The 26,143-nt window shown below is 40.1% G+C and overlaps 2 protein-coding genes across 2 annotated transcripts in view; one reads left to right on the top strand and one right to left on the bottom strand.

The window, feature by feature from the left end:
* Positions 1–3,360: 3,360 nt before the first annotated feature.
* On the bottom strand, positions 3,361–10,577 carry TY3BG_1 (Transposon Ty3-G Gag-Pol polyprotein; the record flags this gene model as incomplete). Its single annotated transcript, XM_051208115.1, has 2 exons — positions 9,335–10,577; positions 3,361–4,206 (listed from the first exon to the last, which is right to left on the bottom strand). Coding segments are annotated over exons 1-2 (1,206 nt in total), but the record flags the coding sequence as incomplete, so codon positions are not given.
* A 15,052-nt stretch (positions 10,578–25,629) lies between these two features.
* TLCD4A (TLC domain-containing protein 4-A) overlaps positions 25,630–26,143 on the top strand; it is a 32,532-nt gene continuing 32,018 nt past the window's right edge. The window contains exon 1 of the mRNA XM_051214996.1: positions 25,630–25,940. Coding sequence (XP_051068182.1) covers positions 25,726–25,940 — 215 coding nt within the window. The 5' untranslated portion in view covers positions 25,630–25,725. The remainder of the gene's footprint in view (positions 25,941–26,143) is intronic.

Below are 26,143 nucleotides of genomic sequence, written 5' to 3'. Positions count from 1 at the left end.
CATCAGTTTATGCAGTCGAGCGAATCTCCTGCAAACTGAAAATGATATTGTCGCCTCTATCCCAACATTGACAGCGTTTTTCACGGGTATAATTGACATGAGTCCAGAGTGACACTCTTGGTTTCTTATGTTCTTTTCGATATTTTTCTGTTCACTAACCGAACAAACACGCAGCATTCACCGTTTATCATCTTTTAGAGACTTCATCGTGCCACCTTTGCTGTGGATTTGTAGCCTTCAACCCTTACTGACTGTAACAGCAGTCATCGACTTTTCAAACTCTGACTACAAGTTGGTCAATAGCTTTGCATAACGAAATCACGACCACTCTTCACGGTTATACTTCTGTACTTACGGTTAGTCTGTTAGATATAGATATAACTAGAATTCGACACTAATTAATAGCTGTCAACGACACTTGTGGTGGACCAGACAATATATAAACGCAAAAGGTATCAACAAAGTTAATAACAATCAATAGTAATATTAATATATACAAGTTAAATGTTACAAATACAATAATAATTAGGGACGTTACTTAAATTGCCCAAACGTTGCGTGTTCTGATTAAGTCCAGTAATGTAAATCCACAATTATAAATGCTTGATGACTCTGAGTAGGTTGGTGAACTCTCTAGCGATATAGTCCAACGTAGGATGTGATATATTCCGATTATAGTCTATAAATGTAGATAGTATTTGATTTAAACTTCCATTAACTCAATCACAAATGAAGATAGAACGAGGAATGCGTGAGTAGTAATGTATTTGTTAACCAGCACGAATATGTCACGCTATGTAGTAGCTCAACGGAAAGTGTCTTCAAGGTCAATGACTAAAACAACATGTACAGTCATTTAATGATGAATGTACATACAGTGAAAAATTGACAAAATAAATACAAATAATATTAAAAACTATTTACAAAATAAGCTTGTTAGAGTTATCTCCACATAGCTCCCCAGAGTGTCCGGAGGTAACACTGGTTATAATAACAACAAAAATGTGAGAATATGATATGTATATAAAAAAAAAATAATATTTACAGTTATAACCAACAAAGATGTGGAGATGCGTATGATATGTATATTAGTGAGACATACCGTGTGTTATCGAGTGAAAAAAATAACAGTGATGTCACAGAATAACAAACACAAAAAAAAATGAATATACTGTCATTTAATGTCTTGTTTAGCTAACAATGATAATGTGTAAAACTGTTAATGACCCACACACACACAAACAAAATTGAACCGTTTATTTTTGTGACAAAATTTTTTTTTTGAAAAAGTGACAAAACGAATAATTGTGGGAAAATGTGATTAATCATATACTGTTAAAAAAAAAAATTTTTTTTAGATGGGATTGATAGTGTAGGTCCTCGATAATTGTTTGCTTTGATTGTTTTAGTTTTTTTATATGGCAAAATGTACGTAACGCTTTGGTTTTTTTATAAGTCTCCCAGAACGTGTTAAACAAGAGGGTGTAGTGCTAAGTTTTTCCTCTTCCTCTTGTTTCTTAGCAATAGATGGGAGTGATTGTTTGTTCGCAGTATTGTCTTCTGTGTCTTGAGGGACTTCGTAGAAAGCTGGTTTTATTCGGTCTATAGAAATTGTCTCATGGTTCCCATTTTTGTTGATAATGAAATATTTGTGAGTGCGTTTTATTACTTTATAAGGGCCTTCATATGGTGGTGTTAGTGGCGTTTTTACCGCGTCTACTCGAACAAAAACAAACTTGCACGTTTCTAAATGTTTATCGAGATGGACTCGGTTGTTGTATTCTCGAGGTGGTATTGCTCTGATGCTCTGCATCATTTGTAGTAATCTGCTTACAAAACGAGAAGGGTCTCCTGGTGTTGTGGTTTCATTCTTGACCAGTTGTCCTGGTAACGTTAATGTCGTGCCATAGACTAGTTCAGCGGCCGTGCATCCGATGTCTTCCTTTACAGACGAGCGAATCCCAAGGAGAACGAGCGGTAAAGCATCGCTCCATTTTGAAGGGTCCGGTTGTGCCATCAGAGAGCTTTTTAGTTGGCGATGGAATCTTTCAACCATGCCATTAGCTGCCGGATGATAAGCTGTCGTTTTAACATGATTTACTCCAAGAAGTTTAGTGAACTCGTTGAATAGAACGGATTGGAATTGGGGACCGCGATCTGTTGTGATTGTCGATGGTACGCCAAAGTTGGATATCCAGCGGTCGAGGAAAACTGAAGCCACTGTCTCTGCCGATGTGTCTTTAATGGGGCATGCTATGGCCCATCTTGTGAACCTATCTATTGCGGTGAGGATATGTGTGAAAGAGTTTGATGGTGGCAGAGGCCCAACTAAATCTAAATGCACGTGCTGGAAGCGTTTGTCAGGGATAGGGAACTTCCCAATTGGACTGTAGGTGTGTTTTTGCGTCTTACTGCGTTGGCACTGGAGACAGTTACGTGTCCAACGTTTAACATCCGAGTTGATTTTAGGCCACACAAAACGTTCGGTAATGAGCTTTGTTGTTGCTCTGATGCCTGGATGTGAAAGACCATGCAAATGCTGGAATATTTTTCGTCGGCAAGCATGTGGGACAAACGGACGATTGTTGCCTGTTGAAGTGTCGCACATGATGAATTCGTCTGAAAGGGGAATAGGTACAGGTTTGAGGTCTAAGCTAGACTTTTCTTTGCAGACTTCTAATTCTGCATCGTCTGCTTGTAATTTAGCCAAGGTTTCAAGACTGATGTCATGATTGAGTACCATCGTATTGATATCCCTCCTAGATAGTGCGTCTGCGACAATGTTTGTGTGACCTTTGATAAACCTGATGTCTGTAGTAAATTGGGAGATATAATCAAGTTGTCTTGCTTCTCGTGGGGAGTGTTTGTCATACGATGTGCTAAAAGAATGGCAAAGGGGTTTATGATCTGTCATAATGATGAAATCACGACCCTGTAGCAAAAAGTTGAAATGTTTTACTGCTAAATACATAGCTAAGAGTTCGCGTCCAAAAGTACTATAACGTTCTTGTGCTGGCGATAATCTCTTGGAGAAAAAGGCAATGGGGGTAATCGTGTTGTTCACCCGCTGTTGTAATACTGCCCCTACGGCTTTTGTGAAGCATCCGTGCATAGGATCAACAGTGTTGTGGGGTCAGTATTTAGGTGTTGGAGCATGGTAGCATTAGCAATCATGGATTTAGCTTTTTCAAATGCTACTTTGGCATCGGAAGGTAACTTGAATATTTGGTTCTTTTCTTTCTTGGTACCTGATTTATCGTTTTTCAGTAAATCTGTCAATGGCTGTAGTACATCGGCACAATTTGGTAGAAATCGTCGATAAAAATTACATGTTCCAAGAAAACGGCGTAGTGATTTTACTGAGGTTGGTTCTGGATAGCTGGAGATGGCTTTGACTTTCTCTTCAAGTGGTTTAATTCCTTGGGAATCAATGTGGTGTCCCAGGAATTCCAGAGATGAGGCGCCAAATATACACTTCGAAGGGTTGATTACAACACCATAACTTTTGAAACGTTCAAAAAGCGTGTGTAGGTGTTGAACATGTTCGTCAATGGAAGAACTAGCGATTAAAACATCGTCGATATAGACAAATACGAAATCCAGACCTCTAGTTACTTCGTCCATAAATCTCTGGAAGGTTTGAGCGGCGTTTTTTAGTCTGAAAGGCATCCTCAAGAATTCAAACAAGCCAAAAGGTGTGATTACAGCTGTTTTCTCGATATCCTCAGGTGCCATCGGTATTTGATGGTATGCTCGGACTAGATCTAACTTTGAAAAAATCTGTTTTCCATGTAGATTTAAAGAAAAATCATGCAGGTGAGGGATCGGATACCGGTCTGGGATAGTCTTGTTATTCAATCGGCGATAATCTCCACATGGGCGCCAGTCTTGATCTTTCTTGGGAACCATATGCAGCGGCGAGGCCCAAGGACTGTTAGATTGTCTGATTATCCCAAGTTGCATCATATGTTCGAATTCTCTCTTAGCGAACTGCAACTTGTTTGGAGGGAGTCTTCTCGCCCTGGCGCGAATGGGTGGTCCTGTAGTAGTAATACTGTGTTGGACACGATGTGTGGAGCATTCGTTTTGGTAATCAGCTCTGGTTATACTTTCATAATTCGATAGGATATCGGTGAAAATTTTGTTTTCAGGTCTTAACATACGGACTCCATGAATTTCGTAACTGGAGATAGTTGTGCCACTGACCTGTAAGCTTGTGTTTTTGTCGATTAGTTTCTTTTTTGCCATATCTACAAGTAGGTTGTAAGCACCGAGAAAATCGGCCCCGATAATGGGTTGTTTGATTTCAGCTACGATGAAAACCCATGTGAAACGTCTCCGGAGACCGAGATCTAAAATAAGTGATTGCTCGCCATAAGTTTTAATGACTGTGTTATTGGCTGCGACTAGAGACAATTTAGTACTCTGAGGGTGCCGTCGTTGAGAGAGCTGTAATGGGATAATGCTGATTTCGGCTCCTGTATCGACCGAAAAATCTGAGCCCGAAATTCGATCCCTGACATGAAATAGACGGCTCGGGTAGTGGCCAGAAACAGGCGCCGCCATCACTGTCTGGCCGGGTCGTTTCCCTGATTTTCTGTGTCAGACGCAGAAAATGTGCACGATCGTGTACAACGCCGTGCTTTGGTGCCGTATTTTTGGTGGTACCAACAAACATCAAATGTTCGCTTCGGTGACCGAGACCGTTGTCTAGAAAAAGATCTTCGTCTGGAGGGGGATCTCGATTGTCTAGCTTGGATGGTTGCTATGGTCGATTGCAGTGACGCCAGCTGGCTCGTTAATTGTGTTAACTGCTTTTGAAAGGAGGCTAAACAGCTAATATCTGTTGGTCCAGGTGGTTGCAATGAGTTCACACAGTGATTGTCGTGGTATACTTCCATCATTTTATCTGCCATGTCGGCTAAGTCATCAAGTGCGACGGATTTCCCTGAAACACTGAGAATTTGTCGAACGCTGTGTGGTAATCTTTGAAACCACATTTGCTTTAGGAGGGCTTCGTCTAGCTTGTATGGACCGGCGAGTTGTTTCATGTGGCGGAGAAGTTGCGAGGGTCTTTTATCACCCAAGTCACAAGATGTTAACAACTGTTGTAGCCTTTTCTCATCTGAGACCGTGGTGCGTTGAATAACTGCTGCTTTTATCTTATCATATGGTTCAGATGCTGGCACGTGATCGATTAAATCACCAACTTCAGCGGCAATCTCGATAGGAAGTGCGCCGACTACGTATGCATACTTTGATGCCTGAGATCTTATGCCTCTAGCCATGAATAAAGCTTCAATTTGAGCAAACCAGACTCTGGGGTTATTAGCTCCATAAGTTGGGAGTCTGAATTCTGAGATAAAATTAACTGGACTAAAATTATTTTCGGGAGAGTTCGACAATGAGACAAAAGTTGTTACTGGAGGCGAATCCATATCAATGAGTTTAGTGGGAGAGGACATTACGAGAAAAAAATAAGCCAGAAAATTGTATGAAATGAAAAACAAAATAACCGTTAGGATAAACACGAGGCTCACCAAATAATTGTGGTGGACCAGACAATATATAAACGCAAAAGGTATCAACAAAGTTAATAACAATCAATAGTAATATTAATATATACAAGTTAAATGTTACAAATACAATAATAATTAAGGACGTTACTTAAATTGCCCAAACGTTGCGTGTTCTGATTAAGTCCAGTAATGTAAATCCACAATTATAAATGCTTGATGACTCTGAGTAGGTTGGTGAACTCTCTAGCGATATAGTCCAACGTAGGATGTGATATATTCCGATTATAGTCTATAAATGTAGATAGTATTTGATTTAAACTTCCATTAACTCAATCACAAATGAAGATAGAACGAGGAATGCGTGAGTAGTAATGTATTTGTTAACCAGCACGAATATGTCACGCTATGTAGTAGCTCAACGGAAAGTGTCTTCAAGGTCAATGACTAAAACAACATGTACAGTCATTTAATGATGAATGTACATACAGTGAAAAATTGACAAAATAAATACAAATAATATTAAAAACTATTTACAAAATAAGCTTGTTAGAGTTATCTCCACATAGCTCCCCCCAGAGTGTCCGGAGGTAACACTGGTTATAATAACAACAAAAATGTGAGAATATGATATGTATATAAAAAAAAAATAATATTTACAGTTATAACCAACAAAGATGTGGAGATGCGTATGATATGTATATTAGTGAGACATACCGTGTGTTATCGAGTGAAAAAATAACAGTGATGTCACAGAATAACAAACACAAAAAAAAATGAATATACTGTCATTTAATGTCTTGTTTAGCTAACAATGATAATGTGTAAAACTGTTAATGACCCACACACACACAAACAAAATTGAACCGTTTATTTTTGTGACAAAATTTTTTTTTTGAAAAAGTGACAAAACGAATAATTGTGGGAAAATGTGATTAATCATATACTGTTAAAAAAAAAAATTTTTTTTAGATGGGATTGATAGTGTAGGTCCTCGATAATTGTTTGCTTTGATTGTTTTAGTTTTTTTATATGGCAAAATGTACGTAACGCTTTGGTTTTTATAAGTCTCCCAGAACGTGTTAAACAAGAGGGTGTAGTGCTAAGTTTTTCCTCTTCCTCTTGTTTCTTAGCAATAGATGGGAGTGATTGTTTGTTCGCAGTATTGTCTTCTGTGTCTTGAGGGACTTCGTAGAAAGCTGGTTTTATTCGGTCTATAGAAATTGTCTCATGGTTCCCATTTTTGTTGATAATGAAATATTTGTGAGTGCGTTTTATTACTTTATAAGGGCCTTCATATGGTGGTGTTAGTGGCGTTTTTACCGCGTCTACTCGAACAAAAACAAACTTGCACGTTTCTAAATGTTTATCGAGATGGACTCGGTTGTTGTATTCTCGAGGTGGTATTGCTCTGATGCTCTGCATCATTTGTAGTAATCTGCTTACAAAACGAGAAGGGTCTCCTGGTGTTGTGGTTTCATTCTTGACCAGTTGTCCTGGTAACGTTAATGTCGTGCCATAGACTAGTTCAGCGGCCGTGCATCCGATGTCTTCCTTTACAGACGAGCGAATCCCAAGGAGAACGAGCGGTAAAGCATCGCTCCATTTTGAAGGGTCCGGTTGTGCCATCAGAGAGCTTTTTAGTTGGCGATGGAATCTTTCAACCATGCCATTAGCTGCCGGATGATAAGCTGTCGTTTTAACATGATTTACTCCAAGAAGTTTAGTGAACTCGTTGAATAGAACGGATTGGAATTGGGGACCGCGATCTGTTGTGATTGTCGATGGTACGCCAAAGTTGGATATCCAGCGGTCGAGGAAAACTGAAGCCACTGTCTCTGCCGATGTGTCTTTAATGGGGCATGCTATGGCCCATCTTGTGAACCTATCTATTGCGGTGAGGATATGTGTGAAAGAGTTTGATGGTGGCAGAGGCCCAACTAAATCTAAATGCACGTGCTGGAAGCGTTTGTCAGGGATAGGGAACTTCCCAATTGGACTGTAGGTGTGTTTTTGCGTCTTACTGCGTTGGCACTGGAGACAGTTACGTGTCCAACGTTTAACATCCGAGTTGATTTTAGGCCACACAAAACGTTCGGTAATGAGCTTTGTTGTTGCTCTGATGCCTGGATGTGAAAGACCATGCAAATGCTGGAATATTTTTCGTCGGCAAGCATGTGGGACAAACGGACGATTGTTGCCTGTTGAAGTGTCGCACATGATGAATTCGTCTGAAAGGGGAATAGGTACAGGTTTGAGGTCTAAGCTAGACTTTTCTTTGCAGACTTCTAATTCTGCATCGTCTGCTTGTAATTTAGCCAAGGTTTCAAGACTGATGTCATGATTGAGTACCATCGTATTGATATCCCTCCTAGATAGTGCGTCTGCAACAATGTTTGTGTGACCTTTGATAAACCTGATGTCTGTAGTAAATTGGGAGATATAATCAAGTTGTCTTGCTTCTCGTGGGGAGTGTTTGTCATACGATGTGCTAAAAGAATGGCAAAGGGGTTTATGATCTGTCATAATGATGAAATCACGACCCTGTAGCAAAAAGTTGAAATGTTTTACTGCTAAATACATAGCTAAGAGTTCGCGTCCAAAAGTACTATAACGTTCTTGTGCTGGCGATAATCTCTTGGAGAAAAAGGCAATGGGGGTAATCGTGTTGTTCACCCGCTGTTGTAATACTGCCCCTACGGCTTTTTGTGAAGCATCCGTGCATAGGATCAACAGTGTTGTGGGGTCAGTATTTAGGTGTTGGAGCATGGTAGCATTAGCAATCATGGATTTAGCTTTTTCAAATGCTACTTTGGCATCGGAAGGTAACTTGAATATTTGGTTCTTTTCTTTCTTGGTACCTGATTTATCGTTTTTCAGTAAATCTGTCAATGGCTGTAGTACATCGGCACAATTTGGTAGAAATCGTCGATAAAAATTACATGTTCCAAGAAAACGGCGTAGTGATTTTACTGAGGTTGGTTCTGGATAGCTGGAGATGGCTTTGACTTTCTCTTCAAGTGGTTTAATTCCTTGGGAATCAATGTGGTGTCCCAGGAATTCCAGAGATGAGGCGCCAAATATACACTTCGAAGGGTTGATTACAACACCATAACTTTTGAAACGTTCAAAAAGCGTGTGTAGGTGTTGAACATGTTCGTCAATGGAAGAACTAGCGATTAAAACATCGTCGATATAGACAAATACGAAATCCAGACCTCTAGTTACTTCGTCCATAAATCTCTGGAAGGTTTGAGCGGCGTTTTTTAGTCTGAAAGGCATCCTCAAGAATTCAAACAAGCCAAAAGGTGTGATTACAGCTGTTTTCTCGATATCCTCAGGTGCCATCGGTATTTGATGGTATGCTCGGACTAGATCTAACTTTGAAAAATCTGTTTTCCATGTAGATTTAAAGAAAAATCATGCAGGTGAGGGATCGGATACCGGTCTGGGATAGTCTTGTTATTCAATCGGCGATAATCTCCACATGGGCGCCAGTCTTGATCTTTCTTGGGAACCATATGCAGCGGCGAGGCCCAAGGACTGTTAGATTGTCTGATTATCCCAAGTTGCATCATATGTTCGAATTCTCTCTTAGCGAACTGCAACTTGTTTGGAGGGAGTCTTCTCGCCCTGGCGCGAATGGGTGGTCCTGTAGTAGTAATACTGTGTTGGACACGATGTGTGGAGCATTCGTTTTGGTAATCAGCTCTGGTTATACTTTCATAATTCGATAGGATATCGGTGAAAATTTTGTTTTCAGGTCTTAACATACGGACTCCATGAATTTCGTAACTGGAGATAGTTGTGCCACTGACCTGTAAGCTTGTGTTTTTGTCGATTAGTTTCTTTTTTGCCATATCTACAAGTAGGTTGTAAGCACCGAGAAAATCGGCCCCGATAATGGGTTGTTTGATTTCAGCTACGATGAAAACCCATGTGAAACGTCTCCGGAGACCGAGATCTAAAATAAGTGATTGCTCGCCATAAGTTTTAATGACTGTGTTATTGGCTGCGACTAGAGACAATTTAGTACTCTGAGGGTGCCGTCGTTGAGAGAGCTGTAATGGGATAATGCTGATTTCGGCTCCTGTATCGACCGAAAAATCTGAGCCCGAAATTCGATCCCTGACATGAAATAGACGGCTCGGGTAGTGGCCAGAAACAGGCGCCGCCATCACTGTCTGGCCGGGTCGTTTCCCTGATTTTCTGTGTCAGACGCAGAAAATGTGCACGATCGTGTACAACGCCGTGCTTTGGTGCCGTATTTTTGGTGGTACCAACAAACATCAAATGTTCGCTTCGGTGACCGAGACCGTTGTCTAGAAAAAGATCTTCGTCTGGAGGGGGATCTCGATTGTCTAGCTTGGATGGTTGCTATGGTCGATTGCAGTGACGCCAGCTGGCTCGTTAATTGTGTTAACTGCTTTTGAAAGGAGGCTAAACAGCTAATATCTGTTGGTCCAGGTGGTTGCAATGAGTTCACACAGTGATTGTCGTGGTATACTTCCATCATTTTATCTGCCATGTCGGCTAAGTCATCAAGTGCGACGGATTTCCCTGAAACACTGAGAATTTGTCGAACGCTGTGTGGTAATCTTTGAAACCACATTTGCTTTAGGAGGGCTTCGTCTAGCTTGTATGGACCGGCGAGTTGTTTCATGTGGCGGAGAAGTTGCGAGGGTCTTTTATCACCCAAGTCACAAGATGTTAACAACTGTTGTAGCCTTTTCTCATCTGAGACCGTGGTGCGTTGAATAACTGCTGCTTTTATCTTATCATATGGTTCAGATGCTGGCACGTGATCGATTAAATCACCAACTTCAGCGGCAATCTCGATAGGAAGTGCGCCGACTACGTATGCATACTTTGATGCCTGAGATCTTATGCCTCTAGCCATGAATAAAGCTTCAATTTGAGCAAACCAGACTCTGGGGTTATTAGCTCCATAAGTTGGGAGTCTGAATTCTGAGATAAAATTAACTGGACTAAAATTATTTTCGGGAGAGTTCGACAATGAGACAAAAGTTGTTACTGGAGGCGAATCCATATCAATGAGTTTAGTGGGAGAGGACATTACGAGAAAAAATAAGCCAGAAAATTGTATGAAATGAAAAACAAAATAACCGTTAGGATAAACACGAGGCTCACCAAATAATTGTGGTGGACCAGACAATATATAAACGCAAAAGGTATCAACAAAGTTAATAACAATCAATAGTAATATTAATATATACAAGTTAAATGTTACAAATACAATAATAATTAAGGACGTTACTTAAATTGCCCAAACGTTGCGTGTTCTGATTAAGTCCAGTAATGTAAATCCACAATTATAAATGCTTGATGACTCTGAGTAGGTTGGTGAACTCTCTAGCGATATAGTCCAACGTAGGATGTGATATATTCCGATTATAGTCTATAAATGTAGATAGTATTTGATTTAAACTTCCATTAACTCAATCACAAATGAAGATAGAACGAGGAATGCGTGAGTAGTAATGTATTTGTTAACCAGCACGAATATGTCACGCTATGTAGTAGCTCAACGGAAAGTGTCTTCAAGGTCAATGACTAAAACAACATGTACAGTCATTTAATGATGAATGTACATACAGTGAAAAATTGACAAAATAAATACAAATAATATTAAAAACTATTTACAAAATAAGCTTGTTAGAGTTATCTCCACACACTGTCCGACTTACAACTTTAAACTAATGACAGTACAAACATCGACATCGATTGATAATACACTTATCCTACTATCGCTATAGCATCATTACTCTTGCGGCAGACTTAACGTTTGTCATCGGAGGAACTGAATTACTTGTCAAGGCTATATATTTCAGCGCGACTTGATAGAACAATAAAACGTTTTGTTCTTTTCATTATTTCTATGGTTAATCAATTTACGTTTAAGCAACGTTCTACTAACATATTATGACTCGCTGTTTCCCGACCAGTTTCTGCCGCCCCCTTTCCATTTGTTTTACAGATAAGCAATACCTGGAGGATTTATAATATTCGTCTGGCACTCTCCGGCGCGCGACTGCTCCCAACATGTTTGGTACCGATTCAAACGGCCGCTGAACCTGGTGGGGGAGTATTGTAGGGCCAGTGAAATGTCACTGAGCCCTAGCCAAATCATCCGGCAGTTGGATCACTGAATGTCGAACAGATCGTCGCTCCCTGCCAAGGTCATGTACAAAAAACGCGCATTAGTTAATCGTATGCCATGGACTGGCCCATGCAGCAGTGGTCTTACTTTCGCTTGTATCTACCTTAACTAATATATTTATGTAATAACGCCCTCTGTGTTGTACAGTCTTCAAAGCATCTGTGATACCTTGATACGTCAATGGGGTAGTCCACGTAACGTGCTAACCACGAGGTGTGACTTCGACATTAGCTAGTTTATCACACCATTCACGTCTAACTCAAGTAGGCCTCTAATCATTTCGACACAGATCATCTACGTTGGTGATTTACATGACCAAAAGGTTCGGAAATTCATCCTTGAATTACAGAAACAAGCTGCCAAGTGTAATTTCGGTGAGCAACTTCATGGGCAACTGAGAGATCGATTAATTGCAAGAATTAAGATACCGAGTTTGGAAAGAGAGCTGTTAAGAATGCCAAACTGTTCCTTTCAAGATGCTAGAACTGCATGTATTAACTACGAAGCAGTTAATGAACTTGATATCCAGTCGATGAAGATTTCTAATACTTTGCTTAGTCGTCGTGATGAACTACAATCTCAGGGTCAACCAAACTTGCGTTCATTTAACAGTGATTCCTATTCTCGTGTAAATATGAAAGGTGTTTCAACGAGGAATTACAAAGCAAATCACAAAGGTGAGATGAAGTTTGGTAAATGTTTATCATGTGGAAAGTTTCATGCTCGCAATTCATGTGTATTTCGTACTGCTAAATGTTTTAAGTGTGGTAAGGTAGGACACATTCAGTCAGTATGCAAAGCTACTGTCCATTTTGCTTCGAGCTGTACTAAATCTTGTAATTTAAATTTCAATAATTCGGATGTTTCTAGTGATCATTTGTCTTTGTCCACTATTTCGAAAGGTAATGCTCATATTCAGAAGCGATTATATACATCGCTTGGTTCATTTCATGACTTTATTCTGGACACAGGCAGTATGGAGTCCATCATTTCATTCAAGAACTTGAAATCTTTAGATCCTAACGTTGTGGTACGACCCGCTGAAGTATCAATATTAGGGATTACTGGACACATACTGCCCATACGAGGATGCTGTGAATTGCTAATAAGAGATGATAATTTTTCATACATACCTTGTGAATTTTTAGTTAGCGAAACAGGACTGTCAATGCTGGGTTTAAAGGATTTGAAAAGGCTTAAGGTGGAGTTGTCCTTCCTAGTTTCTAAAGAAAATTCTGATACTTTACTTAAAGATGTGATAGCTATGTGTGCTAAGTGCAGTGGAGGTATGAAAATTCAGCCTATAAAACTTCAAGTACAGGGTGATCCAGTCGTTCTTAAAAGACGAATAATTCCTTATGGTCTTCGAGAAGCAGTACATAAGACATTAAACGATTTGTGTGCGAAAAGCATAATTGAACCAATTCAGTCTTCAGCATGAGGTATGTAGAATTATGGTCTACTATGATATCTGAACTCCCGTTTGTTGAAGCGAACGTGCACGACGGTAGAGGCTGAAGATATTCTAAATCGACTTCATGGTTCTAAAGTGTCCTCGGAAGTTGACCTAAAAGATGCTTATCTTCAAATTCCTTTAGATGAATCTTCATCTATTTTGACGACAATTAACATTCCTTTTGGTCTGTTCAAATACAATTTCCTTCCATTTGGTCTAAGTTGTTTTCCAGCCATATTTCAGGAAGTTATGAATAAAGTAGTTAGTGATCTTGAAGGTGTTGAAATTTATCAAGATGATCTCATTATTCATGGCTCTAATAAGGTAGTTCATGACCAGAGACTTATTGCGTCGTTTAATTGAGAAGAATATAACAGTGAATCCAAATAAGTGTTCATTTTTTGTATCTAGTTTTGAATGCCTTGGATACCTAGTTGATGGTAATGGTTTTAGACCAGATATGAAACGACTAGCTCCACTGACAAATGCACCGTCTCCAAAAAAACTTACGGAATTACGTTCACTAGTGGGTGCTCTTCAATACTATTCCCGTTTTATTCCTAATTTTTCCTGTCATGTAAATTGTTTATTAAATATGTTGACATCCAATTCATTCAAATGGAGTGAGGAACAAGAGTCATGCTTACGAAGTCTACTGAAGTTTCCTCAAAGTGATGCTGTTCTTCGAATCTACTCCCCTAGTGTACATTCTGCGCTTACTACTGATGCATCACCTGTGGGAATTGGTGCAGTTTTGGAACAGGAAGGTAGACCAGTTATTTGTGTTTCACGCAAACTTACTGTTACTGAACAAGGTTATTCACAGACTCAGCGAGAAGCATTTGTTGTGTTTTGCGCTGTTAAAAGACTTCATAAATATTTATTCGGAAAGAAATTCACTATTGTTACTGATCATGAAGCTTTAAAGTTTATTTATCATCCCGAAAAATCCTTAGCACGTTCCTCAGCAGCTATGGTTCAGCGATGGAGTATTGCTTTGAGTGCATATGACTATACTGTTCAGCACAGAAGTGCCAAACAGATTCAACATGTTGATTACATTTCTATAATATTCTAATTATCGTATGAACTAGGAATTCCAGGATTAACGTAATTGAATTAAGAAGACACAGGCATAAACGAATGTATTGTATTTAGAATTCGAAACCGAGCATTCAACAAGTACCAAGATAGCAACCAGTACCCATCCCTTTCTCAAATACATCTATCATTTGCGACGTTTAAACGGGTAACAACCGCCCTTTCGTCCCTCTAGCCTGTCGCCGACAAGTATTTCGTCAACTGCATGACCTTTCTCATCCAGGAATCAGAGCCACAATCAAATTGGTTACTGAGCGTTTTGTGTGGCCAAAAATCAATTCAGATATAAAACGATGGACGCGAAGCTGCCTGCAATGTCAACGCAGCAAGATTCAGAAGCACACGATCAGTCCAGTTGGCAAGTATCCCCTGCCGGAAAAACGTTTTGAACATATCCACTTAGACATAGTTGGTCCATTGCCACCATCTAATTCATTCACGCACATTCTCACTGCGGTGGACAGGTTCACAAGATGGGCCATAGCATGCCCTATTGCTGATACTTCTGCAGAAACAGTAGCCGGCGTATTCCTTGACCGTTGGATAGCAAATTACGGAGTACCTTCTATCGTCACTACCGACCGTGGTCCCCAGTTTCAGTCTATCTTGTTTCAGGAATTCACAAGACTTCTGGGCGTGAACCACATCAAAACAACAGCCTACCACCCAGCAGCTAACGGCTTGGTCGAAAGATTTCACCGCCAATTGAAAAGCTCGCTGATGGCACAAGATGATACGACAAAGTGGAGTGACGCATTACCACTTGTACTCCTGGGTATCCGTTCAACTATAAAGGAAGATATAGGTTGTACAGCCGCTGAGCTAGTTTACGGTACAACCCTTACATTACCAGGTCAACTAGTGGACCCAAACACTTTAACATCAACGGACCCAAGTCGTTTTGCTAGCCAACTGCTGCAAACCATGCAACGAATCAAAGCCATACCGCCTCGTGAACATAACAATCGAATACAACTCAACAGAAATCTAGAAACATGCAAGTTTGTCTTTGTTCGAGTTGATACTGTTAAAAAGCCATTGAAACAACCTTATGAAGGACCATATCAAGTAATTAAAAGAACGACCAAACACTTCATAATCAACAAGTGTGGAAAGAAAGAGACTATCGCTATCGATAGAATAAAGCCTGCTTTATACGAAGCACAACACGACAAAGAACATACTATTTCACTGAACCAACCCCGTCCAGCAACCACCACTACAGCGGACATGGAAGAAAAACTGAGTATCAAACCTACTTGCTTAACGCGCTCAGGCAGAGCTGTAAAAAAACCCAAACGCTATGTACATTTCGCCGAATAAAAAAAATCTAAACAAACAATTACTGACGTACTATACCATTATACTCACCCGATTTTTCCCAACAAAATCTATGATTTTTTTTATTTTTTTACAGTGTATATAATTAACCATTTTTTTCCCCACAATTATTCGTTTTGTCACATTTTTTTTTATAGAAAAAAAATTTGTTACAATGATAAACGAGTAAACTCTATTTAATTATTCATTTGTTGTACACACACACAAAAAAAATAAGCAGTTCATTTTTTTTGGGTTCAGTAATAGTTCTGTACATTATTATCATTGTTAGCAAACCAAGATTTTAAATGACGGTATTCTCATTACTTTTGTTTGTCATGCTATGCCATATCACCGCTATTTTCACGCAATAACACACTGTATATTATTAACGTACATGTCATACGCATCTCCACATTGTTAATTGGTTATTATTGTAAATATTATTATTTTTTTCGTATAAAATTTTTATTATCGTTATTGTAACCAGTGTTACCTCCGGACACTCTGGGGGGAGCTATGTGGAGATAACTCTAACAAGCTTATTTTGTAAATAGTTTTTAATATTATTTGTATTTGTTTGTCAATTTTTCACTGTATGTACATTCATCATTAAATGACTGTACGTGTTGTTTTAGTCATTGACCTTGAAGACACTTTCCGTTGAGCTACTACATAGCGTGACATATTCGTGCTGGTTAACAAATACATTACTACTCACGCATTCCTCGTTCTATCTTCATTTGTGATTGAGTTAATGGAAGTTTAAATCAAATACTATCTACATTTATAGACTATAATCGGAATATATCACATCCTACGTTGGACTATATCGCTAGAGAGTTCACCAACCTACTCAGAGTCATCAAGCATTTATAATTGTGGATTTACATTACTGGACTTAATCAGAACACGCAACGTTTGGGCAATTTAAGTAACGTCCTTAATTATTATTGTATTTGTAACATTTAACTTGTATATATTAATATTACTATTGATTGTTATTAACTTTGTTGGTATTTTTTGCTTTTATATATTGTCTGGTCCACCACAAAAGTATGGCTCAAGTAGAATGAATAGAATGGGATGTCCGAAAGCTAGAATAAGGTATATGGGCTTAATATAATAACTGACACTACAACAGTCATCGCCGATGTGCCACTTGTCGTCCATCCTCTGCATCTCAGGCATGAACTCAGATCGATCGCATCGCGATCAGCTACCGCTGGCGTGGTTGTGCACAAGACTGCCGCTCCTTTTGGAGTACCTATCTGGACTCTGACCATGCCTTGGTCTGCGCCAATCTTACCTTACTTTTCAGTGGACAACGAAGTGACCGCCACCAACGGATTGTTGTTAGCAAGCTGGTTGCAACTTCTGTTGCAAATAAGTATCGAACCGAGCTAGCCTCTAGGCTAGCTACCATTCCACTGAAAAGTATAGATGAGCATTGGTTGCAATTGCATGACGCCATGAAAATGGCAGGTACAGTCAGTTGTGGGTTCGCGAAACGTCCCGCTTATGAGCACTGGGTTTCTTCTGGTTCCTTACGACTCATTGAAGCCCGTCGGTCTACTCCGGGTGACCGTGAGTTTGACCATAAACGAAGGATGTTACGTAATGAAATTGGGCAAAGCTTGCGTAAGGACCGAGAAGCCTGGTGGTCGAAGCGTGCTAATGAGCTGGAAGCAGCAGCTGCATCTGGTAATTACCGGAAGCTCCTTCAACTCATCCGATCCACTGGCAGCAAGCAGTCTGGTGTGAGCGAAACAATCTGTGGGGATGATGGGATGCCAATCACTAATATTCATCGACGTCTTGGACGATGGGCAGAATTTTTCGAAGGGCAGTTCAACTGGCCTGCTGCTCCGGCAACATCGGACAGACTGTCCTGCCCTCCATGGCCGGTGACGACTGGTCCACCAAATGAGGCGGAAGTCCACAAGGAACTCCAACTCTTGAAGCGCTACAAATCACCTGGCCCAGATGACTTACCTCAGGCTCTTTTTAAAGATGGTGGTGACTTTTTCACTAAGGAATTGACGACGTTGTTTACAAAGGTCTGGGGGATAGAGAGTGGACCAACGTCATGAAATGAGTCGATAGTTGTCCCTATCTTTAAAACGGGTTCACGTCGTTCCTGTAACAACTTTCGGGGGATAAGTCTACTTCCGATTGCGTCCAAGCTATTGGCTTCCGTCATACTTCATAGGTTGTTCAAAACCCGAAAAAGATTGACTCGCGAGGAGTAGACTGGGTTTCGTTCTGGTCGAGGATGTATTGATCATATCTTCACCCTCCGCCAAATGTCAGAGCTCCGTCATACTTATCAGAGGCCAACAATCGTAGTGTTTCTTGACATTAGGGATACCTTCGATTCGTTGGATAGGACAGTTCTCTGAGATTTTCTATTGAAGAAGAGTGTGCCTGAGAAGTTTATTAACATCCTAAAAGCCCTATATACAAACACCTCAGGCAGAGTGAGGGCATACAACCACCTCTCTCCATTGTTCCATTCGAGCAGTGGGGTGAAGCAGGGTTGCCCAATCTCACCATTCCTCTTCAACTTTGCCATCGATGACATTCTGGAAACAGCTCTGATGAATGTAAGTAATGGTGGTGTGGATCTGTTGCCTGGAGAAAGACTCCTCGACATTGAGTATGCGGATGATATTGTCTTACTGTGTGATAATGCCTAAGCCATGCAATCTGCACTTAATCAGTTGGCAATCAGTGTCCGTAGGTATGGTATGTGCTTTGCACCTTCGAAGTGCAAAGTACTTCTACAAGACTGGCAGGATTCCAATCCTGCACTCACCCTGGATGGTGAGCAGATAGAAGTAGTCAAGAAGTTCGTGTAACTAGGTAGCTGCATAAGTGCTGGTGGTGGCTTGAGTGATGAGATCAATGCACGTATAATGAAAGCCAGAGTGGCTTATGACAATCTGGGCCATCTTTGGCACCTTCGTGATGTCGGTCTGGCTGTAATAGGTTGGATCTACAACGCGTCGGTGAGAGCAGTTCTGCTCTATGCTTGTGAAACCTGGTCTCTCCAAGTTGAGGACGTTAGACGACTCTGTGTTCGATCATCGCTGTCTCCGAAGGATTGCTGACATCCAGTGACAACACCATGTTAGTAATGCAGAGGTTCGGTATCGTGTGTTCAGGCACACAGACGGTAATTCAATTGGTGTCACCATCTTGAAACATCGACTTCGGTGGCTTGGACATGTTCTACGAATGTCGTCCCAGAGAATTCCACGTCGTGCATTATTTGCCGACTCTGGGACTGGTTGGAAGAAGCGGAGAGGTGGTCAGTGCATGACATGGTGTCGTGGCATGAAAGAAAGCTACAAAGAGCTGGCTTCTGTTGGTCCTTCATGACTCCCTGGTTGGGGTCCGAGAGATGGTGCAACACAGTGGCTAGAGACGTCATCAGATATGGCTCAGAATAGGAGCCAGTGGCGATCATGCTGTAACCTTCTTTTACTTTCTTCAAAAAAGTGGTTGTATCTTCCTTCACTGAAAGATTTCTTCTGATTGTACCCTTCTGTTTCCCTACTATTACTGTTATTATTAGTACACTACCTTACACCAACCTCTTCGTTATTGTTTTTTTAATTTTATTTATTTTTTTACTTCCCTCACTTTTTTCCTAAATTCTCGTTGTTTTGTGTGGCGCATATATATTTGGTGCCCTCCTGTACCAATATATATATGTTCAAATAAAAAAGAATCAGAATTACAAGACTTAGTATTAGTTGCAGTAAGATGAACATTAGTATTACAGACTGACTGAATGTGTCCAATATCACCACATTTAAAGCACTTAGAATTACGAAGTTTACATGAATTAAAAAATTGGAACATGCCACAGAACAAGCACTGACCAAACTTGTGCCCATCTTCGTGAAATGCATTGCATTTCCACAATGAATTGTCTGCATAATTTTGAGTATGCACTGAGTTCGGATGACGTAGTAATGTAGTGGAATTTTTTATATCCTCATAAATCATTTTACGAGATCTCACTCTTTTACCGCATTCAAAATTTGCATGATTAACATAGTCTAGCAGCAGTTCCTTGAGAGTTGTATAAGAAAGCGAGATAGGCTTTTCTGGCATAGCCAGAGTTCTTAATAGGCTGTACGCCTCTTTTCCGATGAATGTGAGGAAATGTGCCACAATATTAACATCCTCAGCATCTTCCTTGGTCACAACCCAGATTTCAAACCTTTCAAAATAATCCTCAGAAGTTGAATGAGTATCTAACTTTTTCATTGCAGGCTCAATCGCGATGCCAATATAATGTTTTGAATTATTTGAATTGTAGTATGAACTAGGAATCCCAGAATTAACGCAATTGAATCAAGAACTACGATACAAGCACGAACGAATGTATTGTATTTGGGATTCGAAATCGAGTATTACACAAGTACAACAGAATCATTAGTTAATTCAAACACCACACATTTTTCTGCAAGAACATAGATTTGCGAATCTCACGACTTGCATTGCTTTCTCTTAGTCCATGTCGTCTCATGACATCTGTATGCACTGTCACCAATTTTAGCCTTGGCGTTGGGGCATATCAAATTAAAATAACAGAAAAGATCTTATACCAATAAGTCTAGAACTTCGACAAGACACTGTGAAGAAGTCAAATTCCAAGTATGCAGTACGAGATTTTATCGTTTTATTATGGTATGTTCAAGCAACATAAAATATTTAACTGTACAATAAATGTGTTGGTTATTCACTACAGGCTTTCGTCAGAATGATCATGTTGTTTCCTGGACACTTCTCTATGATTAATTTCAGGTCCTCATAGGACTGTTCTTTATCATCTTCATTGGTAGGTGAATAACAATGAATTGCATTCGCAGTAATCATTTTCTTCCTTGTTCGAGGAATGCTTCGATAATCCGTGTGTTTCTGATACATTCGTTATCTTTACAGTTGACAAACGGAAACAACTGAATAAAAAGAACCAGCATAGATATATCCTTCTATATATCAATCTAAATAAATGAATTAACTAGTATGTTTAGTAGTAATCAACAATTAGATTATAATTGGGTTGACGGAGATAACTGGGCTGGAATGATGATAGTATTAGATAAATACCATAGACAGAACTCTTCGTATTTGACTTGAATTCACATTGACACTGACACTTGGAACCTTTGTGATCTGTTCTATAATGGAGGTAAAACTGTCAATAAAAATTCTGCAGATATATTGTATTGAAATATATCCAAAGCTGCCCTAGGCTGGTTTATTTTTATGATACTGAAGTGAATAGAAACTGTCCTGTGTCAATTAGACAGCATGTCTCAAACGATAACACATCTTTAAACAACAGAATACGATCAGCAAATAAATAGATAGGCCATTTACCGTCATAACTTCTTTGAGTAGATACTTTTCAGTCTTATGTCATCCCTTTAACTTTAGTAACTCTAAATACGTTTACCTGGTGCAGGTTTTCGTTTCGACAATTTTAATGAGTCGTTTAACAGATGAACATTGTAAATACCCTAGACAAACACTTCATGATAACTCCGCCTGTAGCTCTTCTAGAGTTACTACCGGTCCCAAGCCCGGGTTAAGGTGGAGAGTTGGGCATGGAGTTAGCGAGCCCATCCCGTAGAAAACTAACTCGCTAAAAAACGATTACCAGAAAAAATAATTCAAACCATTTGAACTCTCCCCTGGGAGTTAGAAGGTCTTCATTTAGAAGAACTATGATCCCTCATGGTGAAAGCCGAGTTCCTTCGTATGCCACGAAGCCGATGCCACTTCTAACAACCAAGTCAACAATTTTTATAGGTACATGAAACGTCCGATTAGTGTGGGAGACCGGAAAGACCAGTCAAATAGAAACGGAAATGAGGAGATACAACTTGGTAGTACTGAGAATCAGCGAAACCCATTGGACCCAAGCTGGACAACAAAGGTGAAATACGAGAGGGATGCTGCTATACTCCGGTCACGAAGAGGAAAATGCTCCACACACTCAGGTAGTCGCTCTAATGCTATCCAAAGTAGCACGAAATGCACTTGTATGATGGGAGTCTCACGGATCCAGAATCATCAAAGCATCATTCAAAACAAAGAAGGAGGGGATCACAATGAATATTATCCAATGTTATGCACCCACCAATGATAGCAACGACGACATTAAAGATCAATTCTATGAGAGGCTGCAGTCAATCACAGAGAAGTGCCCAAGAAACGACCTCACCATTTTCATGGGAGATCTAAACGCCAAAGTCGGAATAGACAACACCGGATATGAAGATATTATGGGACGACATGGACTGGGAGAAAGAAACGAAAACGGAGGAAGATTTGCAAATCTATGTGCATTCAACAAATCGGTCACAGGAGGCACAATATTTCCACACAAACGTATGCACAGAGCTACATAGATCTCAACGGACCACACCACAGAGAACCAGATAGATCATATTTGCATCAATAAAAAGTTCTGAAGGACAATGGAAGATGTGAGAATCAGGAGAGTAGCTGACATAGCTTCAGATCACCACCTAGTTGTGACCAATTTATAACTGAAGCTAAAGAAGAACTGGACAAGTGGACAAACAGCATTACAAAGGTTCAATACAGCCTTCCTTCGAGATACTGACAGACTCAACGAATTCAAGATAGCTCTCAACAACAGGTTCCAAGCCTTACAGGATCTACTGAAGGAAGAAGACACTACTATGGAGGACAGCTGGAAAGTTATCAAGGAAGCATTAACTTCAACGTGTCAGGAGGTTCTGGGCCTCAAGAAGCATCATCCTAAGGAATGGATCTCTATAGAAACACTGGGAAAGATCAAAGAAAGGAAAAACAAGAAGACAGCAATTAACAACAGCCGAACAGGAACAGAGGAAGTCCAAGCACAAGCTGAATACATAGAAGCAAACAAGCAAGTGAAGAAGAGCATTAGAGCCGACAAGCAGAAATACGTGGAAGAACTAGCAACGACGGCGGAAAAAGCTGCAAGAGAAGGAAATATGAAACAGCTTTACAGTACAACGAAGAAACTAGCAGGAAAATACGGTAAACCAGAAAGACCAGTCAAGGACAAAGAAGGCAATCCAATCACTGAAATTCAAAAACAGCCGAACAGATGGGTAGAATACTTCGAGGAGCTCCTGAATAGGCCGGCTCCAATGGGAGGGAAAGCAGCAGGACCCGACAACATACCAGCTGAAGCACTGAAGTCAGACATCGAAGTAACTATAAACATGCTTCACCTTCTATTCAAAAAGATTTGGGAGGAGGAATAAGTGTCGATGGACTGGAAAGAAGGGCACCTCGTCAAGATTCCAAAGAAAGGAGATCTGAGCAAATGTGAAAACTACAGAGTCATTACACTACTGTCAATACCAGGGAAAGTCTTTAACAGAGTTTTGCTGAACCGGATGAAGGATGCAGTAGACGCCCAACTTCGAGATCAACAAGCTGGATTCCGTAAGGATCGATCGTGCACAGACCAAATTGCGACACTACGGATCATCGTCGAACCGTCATTTGAGTGGAACTCGTCACTATACATTAACTTCATTGATTATGAAAAGGCATTTGACAGTGTAAATAGGAGGATGTAATGGGAACTTTTCCGACACTACGGAGTTCCTGAGAAGATTGTCAATATTATCCGGAACTCATACGACGGACTACAATGCAAATCGTGCATGGAGTACAGCTGACAGATGCATTCCAAGTAAGGACCGGAGTCAGACAAGGCTTTTTACTCTCTCCCTTCCTTTTTCTTCTGGTGGTCGACTGGATTATAAAGACCTCGACATTTGAGGGAAAACACAGCATACAATGGACAGCTCAGAACTAATTAGACGATTTGGACTTCGCAGATGATCTAGCCCTCCTATCACATACACACGAACAGATGCAGACAAAGACAGTCAGTGTAGCAGCAGTCTCTGCATCAGTAGGCCTCAACATACACAAGCGGAAAACCAAGGTCCTCAAATTCAAAGCGGAGAACAGCAGTCCAATCACTCTTGATGGCGAAACTCCGCAAGATGTAGAATCCTTCACATACCTGGGAAGCGTCATCGATAAACAAGGAGGTTTAGATGCAGACGTAAAGGCGAGGATTGGCAGAGCAAGGGCCACATTCCTACAATTGAAGAACATATGGAACTCAAAACAACTTTCAACCAATATCAAAGTGAGAATCTTCAATACGAACGTCAAGGCAGTTCTACTGTATGAAGGTGAAACTTGGAGAACTACAACCACCATCAAGAAGGTACAAGTATTTATAAATAGTTGTCTACGCAAGATATCCAACATCGATTGGCCGGATACCATCAGCAATAGCCTTCTGTGGGAGAGAACAAACCAGCTTCCAGTTGAAGAGGAAATTAGGAAAAGACGATGGAAATGGATAGGACATACATTACGGAAATAATCAAACTGCATCACGAGGCAAGCCCTAACTTGGAATCCTGAAAGGAAGCAGAAAAGAGGAAGGCCAAAGAACACATTACGTCGGGAGATAGAAGCAGATATGAAAAAGATGAATAACAACTGGACGGAACTGGAAAGGATTGCCTAGGACTGGTTTGAATGGAGAATGCAGGTGGGCGGCCTATGCTCCTTCACGAGGAGTAACAAGCGTAAGTAAAACTTTATACTAAGAGTTAAGTTATGTGTTATTGAAGCACCGTTGAATGATCCACTTGCAACGTATGACACCAAATAACAAATGAAATCGCTCGGTTAGGCAGTGACCTTTCATTTTCACTTGTCCTTTGAATACATTGTTTCTAAGACACTGACTTGTAAATGTTATGTCAATCTCTTTGCCTCCCTCGAGAACAACAACCTCTCATACTTTCACATTCAGAACATCACTCTTCAGGTGTACTGACATCTGTATTTTCGTTTTCCGAAGTACATTTCGGTACTGACACATTATCTGAGAGCATTTTAACATTACCACTAGTTTCCTTAGCTGTTGAGAACCTTTTATTTCTATGGAAAGTTTTCCAATAATAGGTAACGTGTGTTCTGCTTGGGTGTGTTAATTAATATTGAAGATCAGAAGGTGACCTGTAAAAAATATCATATCAATACTTGTTTAGTTTTCAAGTTAACTTAAGTTTAGGGACATACAGTCCAAGTTCACCAAAGCTCTTCATCGATTCTGGAGTGGGAAGCTCTCTTATGCCGCGAAGTGATAAAAATATTTTTAACGTTCAAATATCTTGCTAATCAGTTCAGGGTACGGTTTTACTGGTGCACCAAGTTGCTTGATCCAATCCTTGTATGAACAAAGAATCGACAGAAAGCAGTCTTCCGTAATGTTTGAACCATATACTCATCATATAGTCGATGTCCTAAACAGCATTTTACTATCCAAAGTTTCTCTACTAGCTTAGAACTCTGCTTTATTTTTAGAACCAGATATAACGAAAAAGATTTAAGTGGATGCTCACTGAACCTGCAACAGTTGTAGCACAGGCATCTAAGAGGTGATTTCCTAATGACATAAACCATCCTAAACACTTCTGTGCATCTCCTTAAATACCTACTTAAGTTTAGTCGCAACACCCAGAAACTAGGGACATAACACAGAAGAATAGATTGTAGGTACACCTTCCACTCCTTAAAATTAGTCAAATACCGGAATCACCCTGTGGCCGAGATGGTACGAGTAATTTCCCGGTGCTCTTTTGAGAGAAAACTTGATATTTTCTCTGGATAATATCTCGATAGAATTTACTAATTTTATTTTCTCTTCTATCTTAAAATGTGAATAGAATTTTACCTGAAGGCATCGGTGATCGATTGCCACGAAATACGGAACCCCACTATGCCAAAGCTTCTTCAATTTCGCACAGATACGTTTGAAACCCTACGATATGAATTTTTCTTACAAAGACATCATGTACAACATATATCTAGTGCCATTTGTTGCTTCAAAGGTTTAAGAGGTTATGCGATCGTCTCTTTCAAAATTCAGCATTTTTCGATCTGGTTTTGTTTCAACCCGTCACATAGCAAATCAAGGCCATCTTCAGACGACTTCATAGGGTCCAGGTGTTTGACAAATGGTAGCTCGCTGTAGTTGGCTGCATTTTTGAATATCATTCAATCGAACATCTATGGAGATGGCTGTAGGTGGCGATCTCGAGGAAGCTCTTTCGGTATTTGGAGAATTACGAAAAGGTCCCAAAGCCGAATACTATTTTAAATGGTCTGTTCTCAGCTTCGGTTGCTGTTTAACAATCCATCACATCATCAGCCCTTGGATATTCACACGATATAATAAGTTGTATCGAAATCTACCTCGGCCCCATAGGATGGAATGGGATTCACGGTAAGTCGTCGTATCTAGTATACCTAAGACCCACTAGCCTAATCATATGTCACACAGAAATCCATTCGTTGGTACTAATGTAATTACACAATTACATATGGCTATTGTGTTTGTGTGCTTGGTTTTATTTTTCACTTCAAACCTTAGAAATATGTACGTTATATGTTACCGAGTCTCGAGTTATTTAGAATCAGCCAGATTAG

The sequence above is a fragment of the Schistosoma haematobium genome, chromosome 2, assembly GCF_000699445.3.
Source record: "Schistosoma haematobium chromosome 2, whole genome shotgun sequence".
Taxonomy (NCBI): Eukaryota; Metazoa; Platyhelminthes; class Trematoda; order Strigeidida; family Schistosomatidae; genus Schistosoma; species Schistosoma haematobium.
Note: the sequence above shows the minus strand (reverse complement) of the source record. Positions and strands in the feature narration are given on the sequence as shown.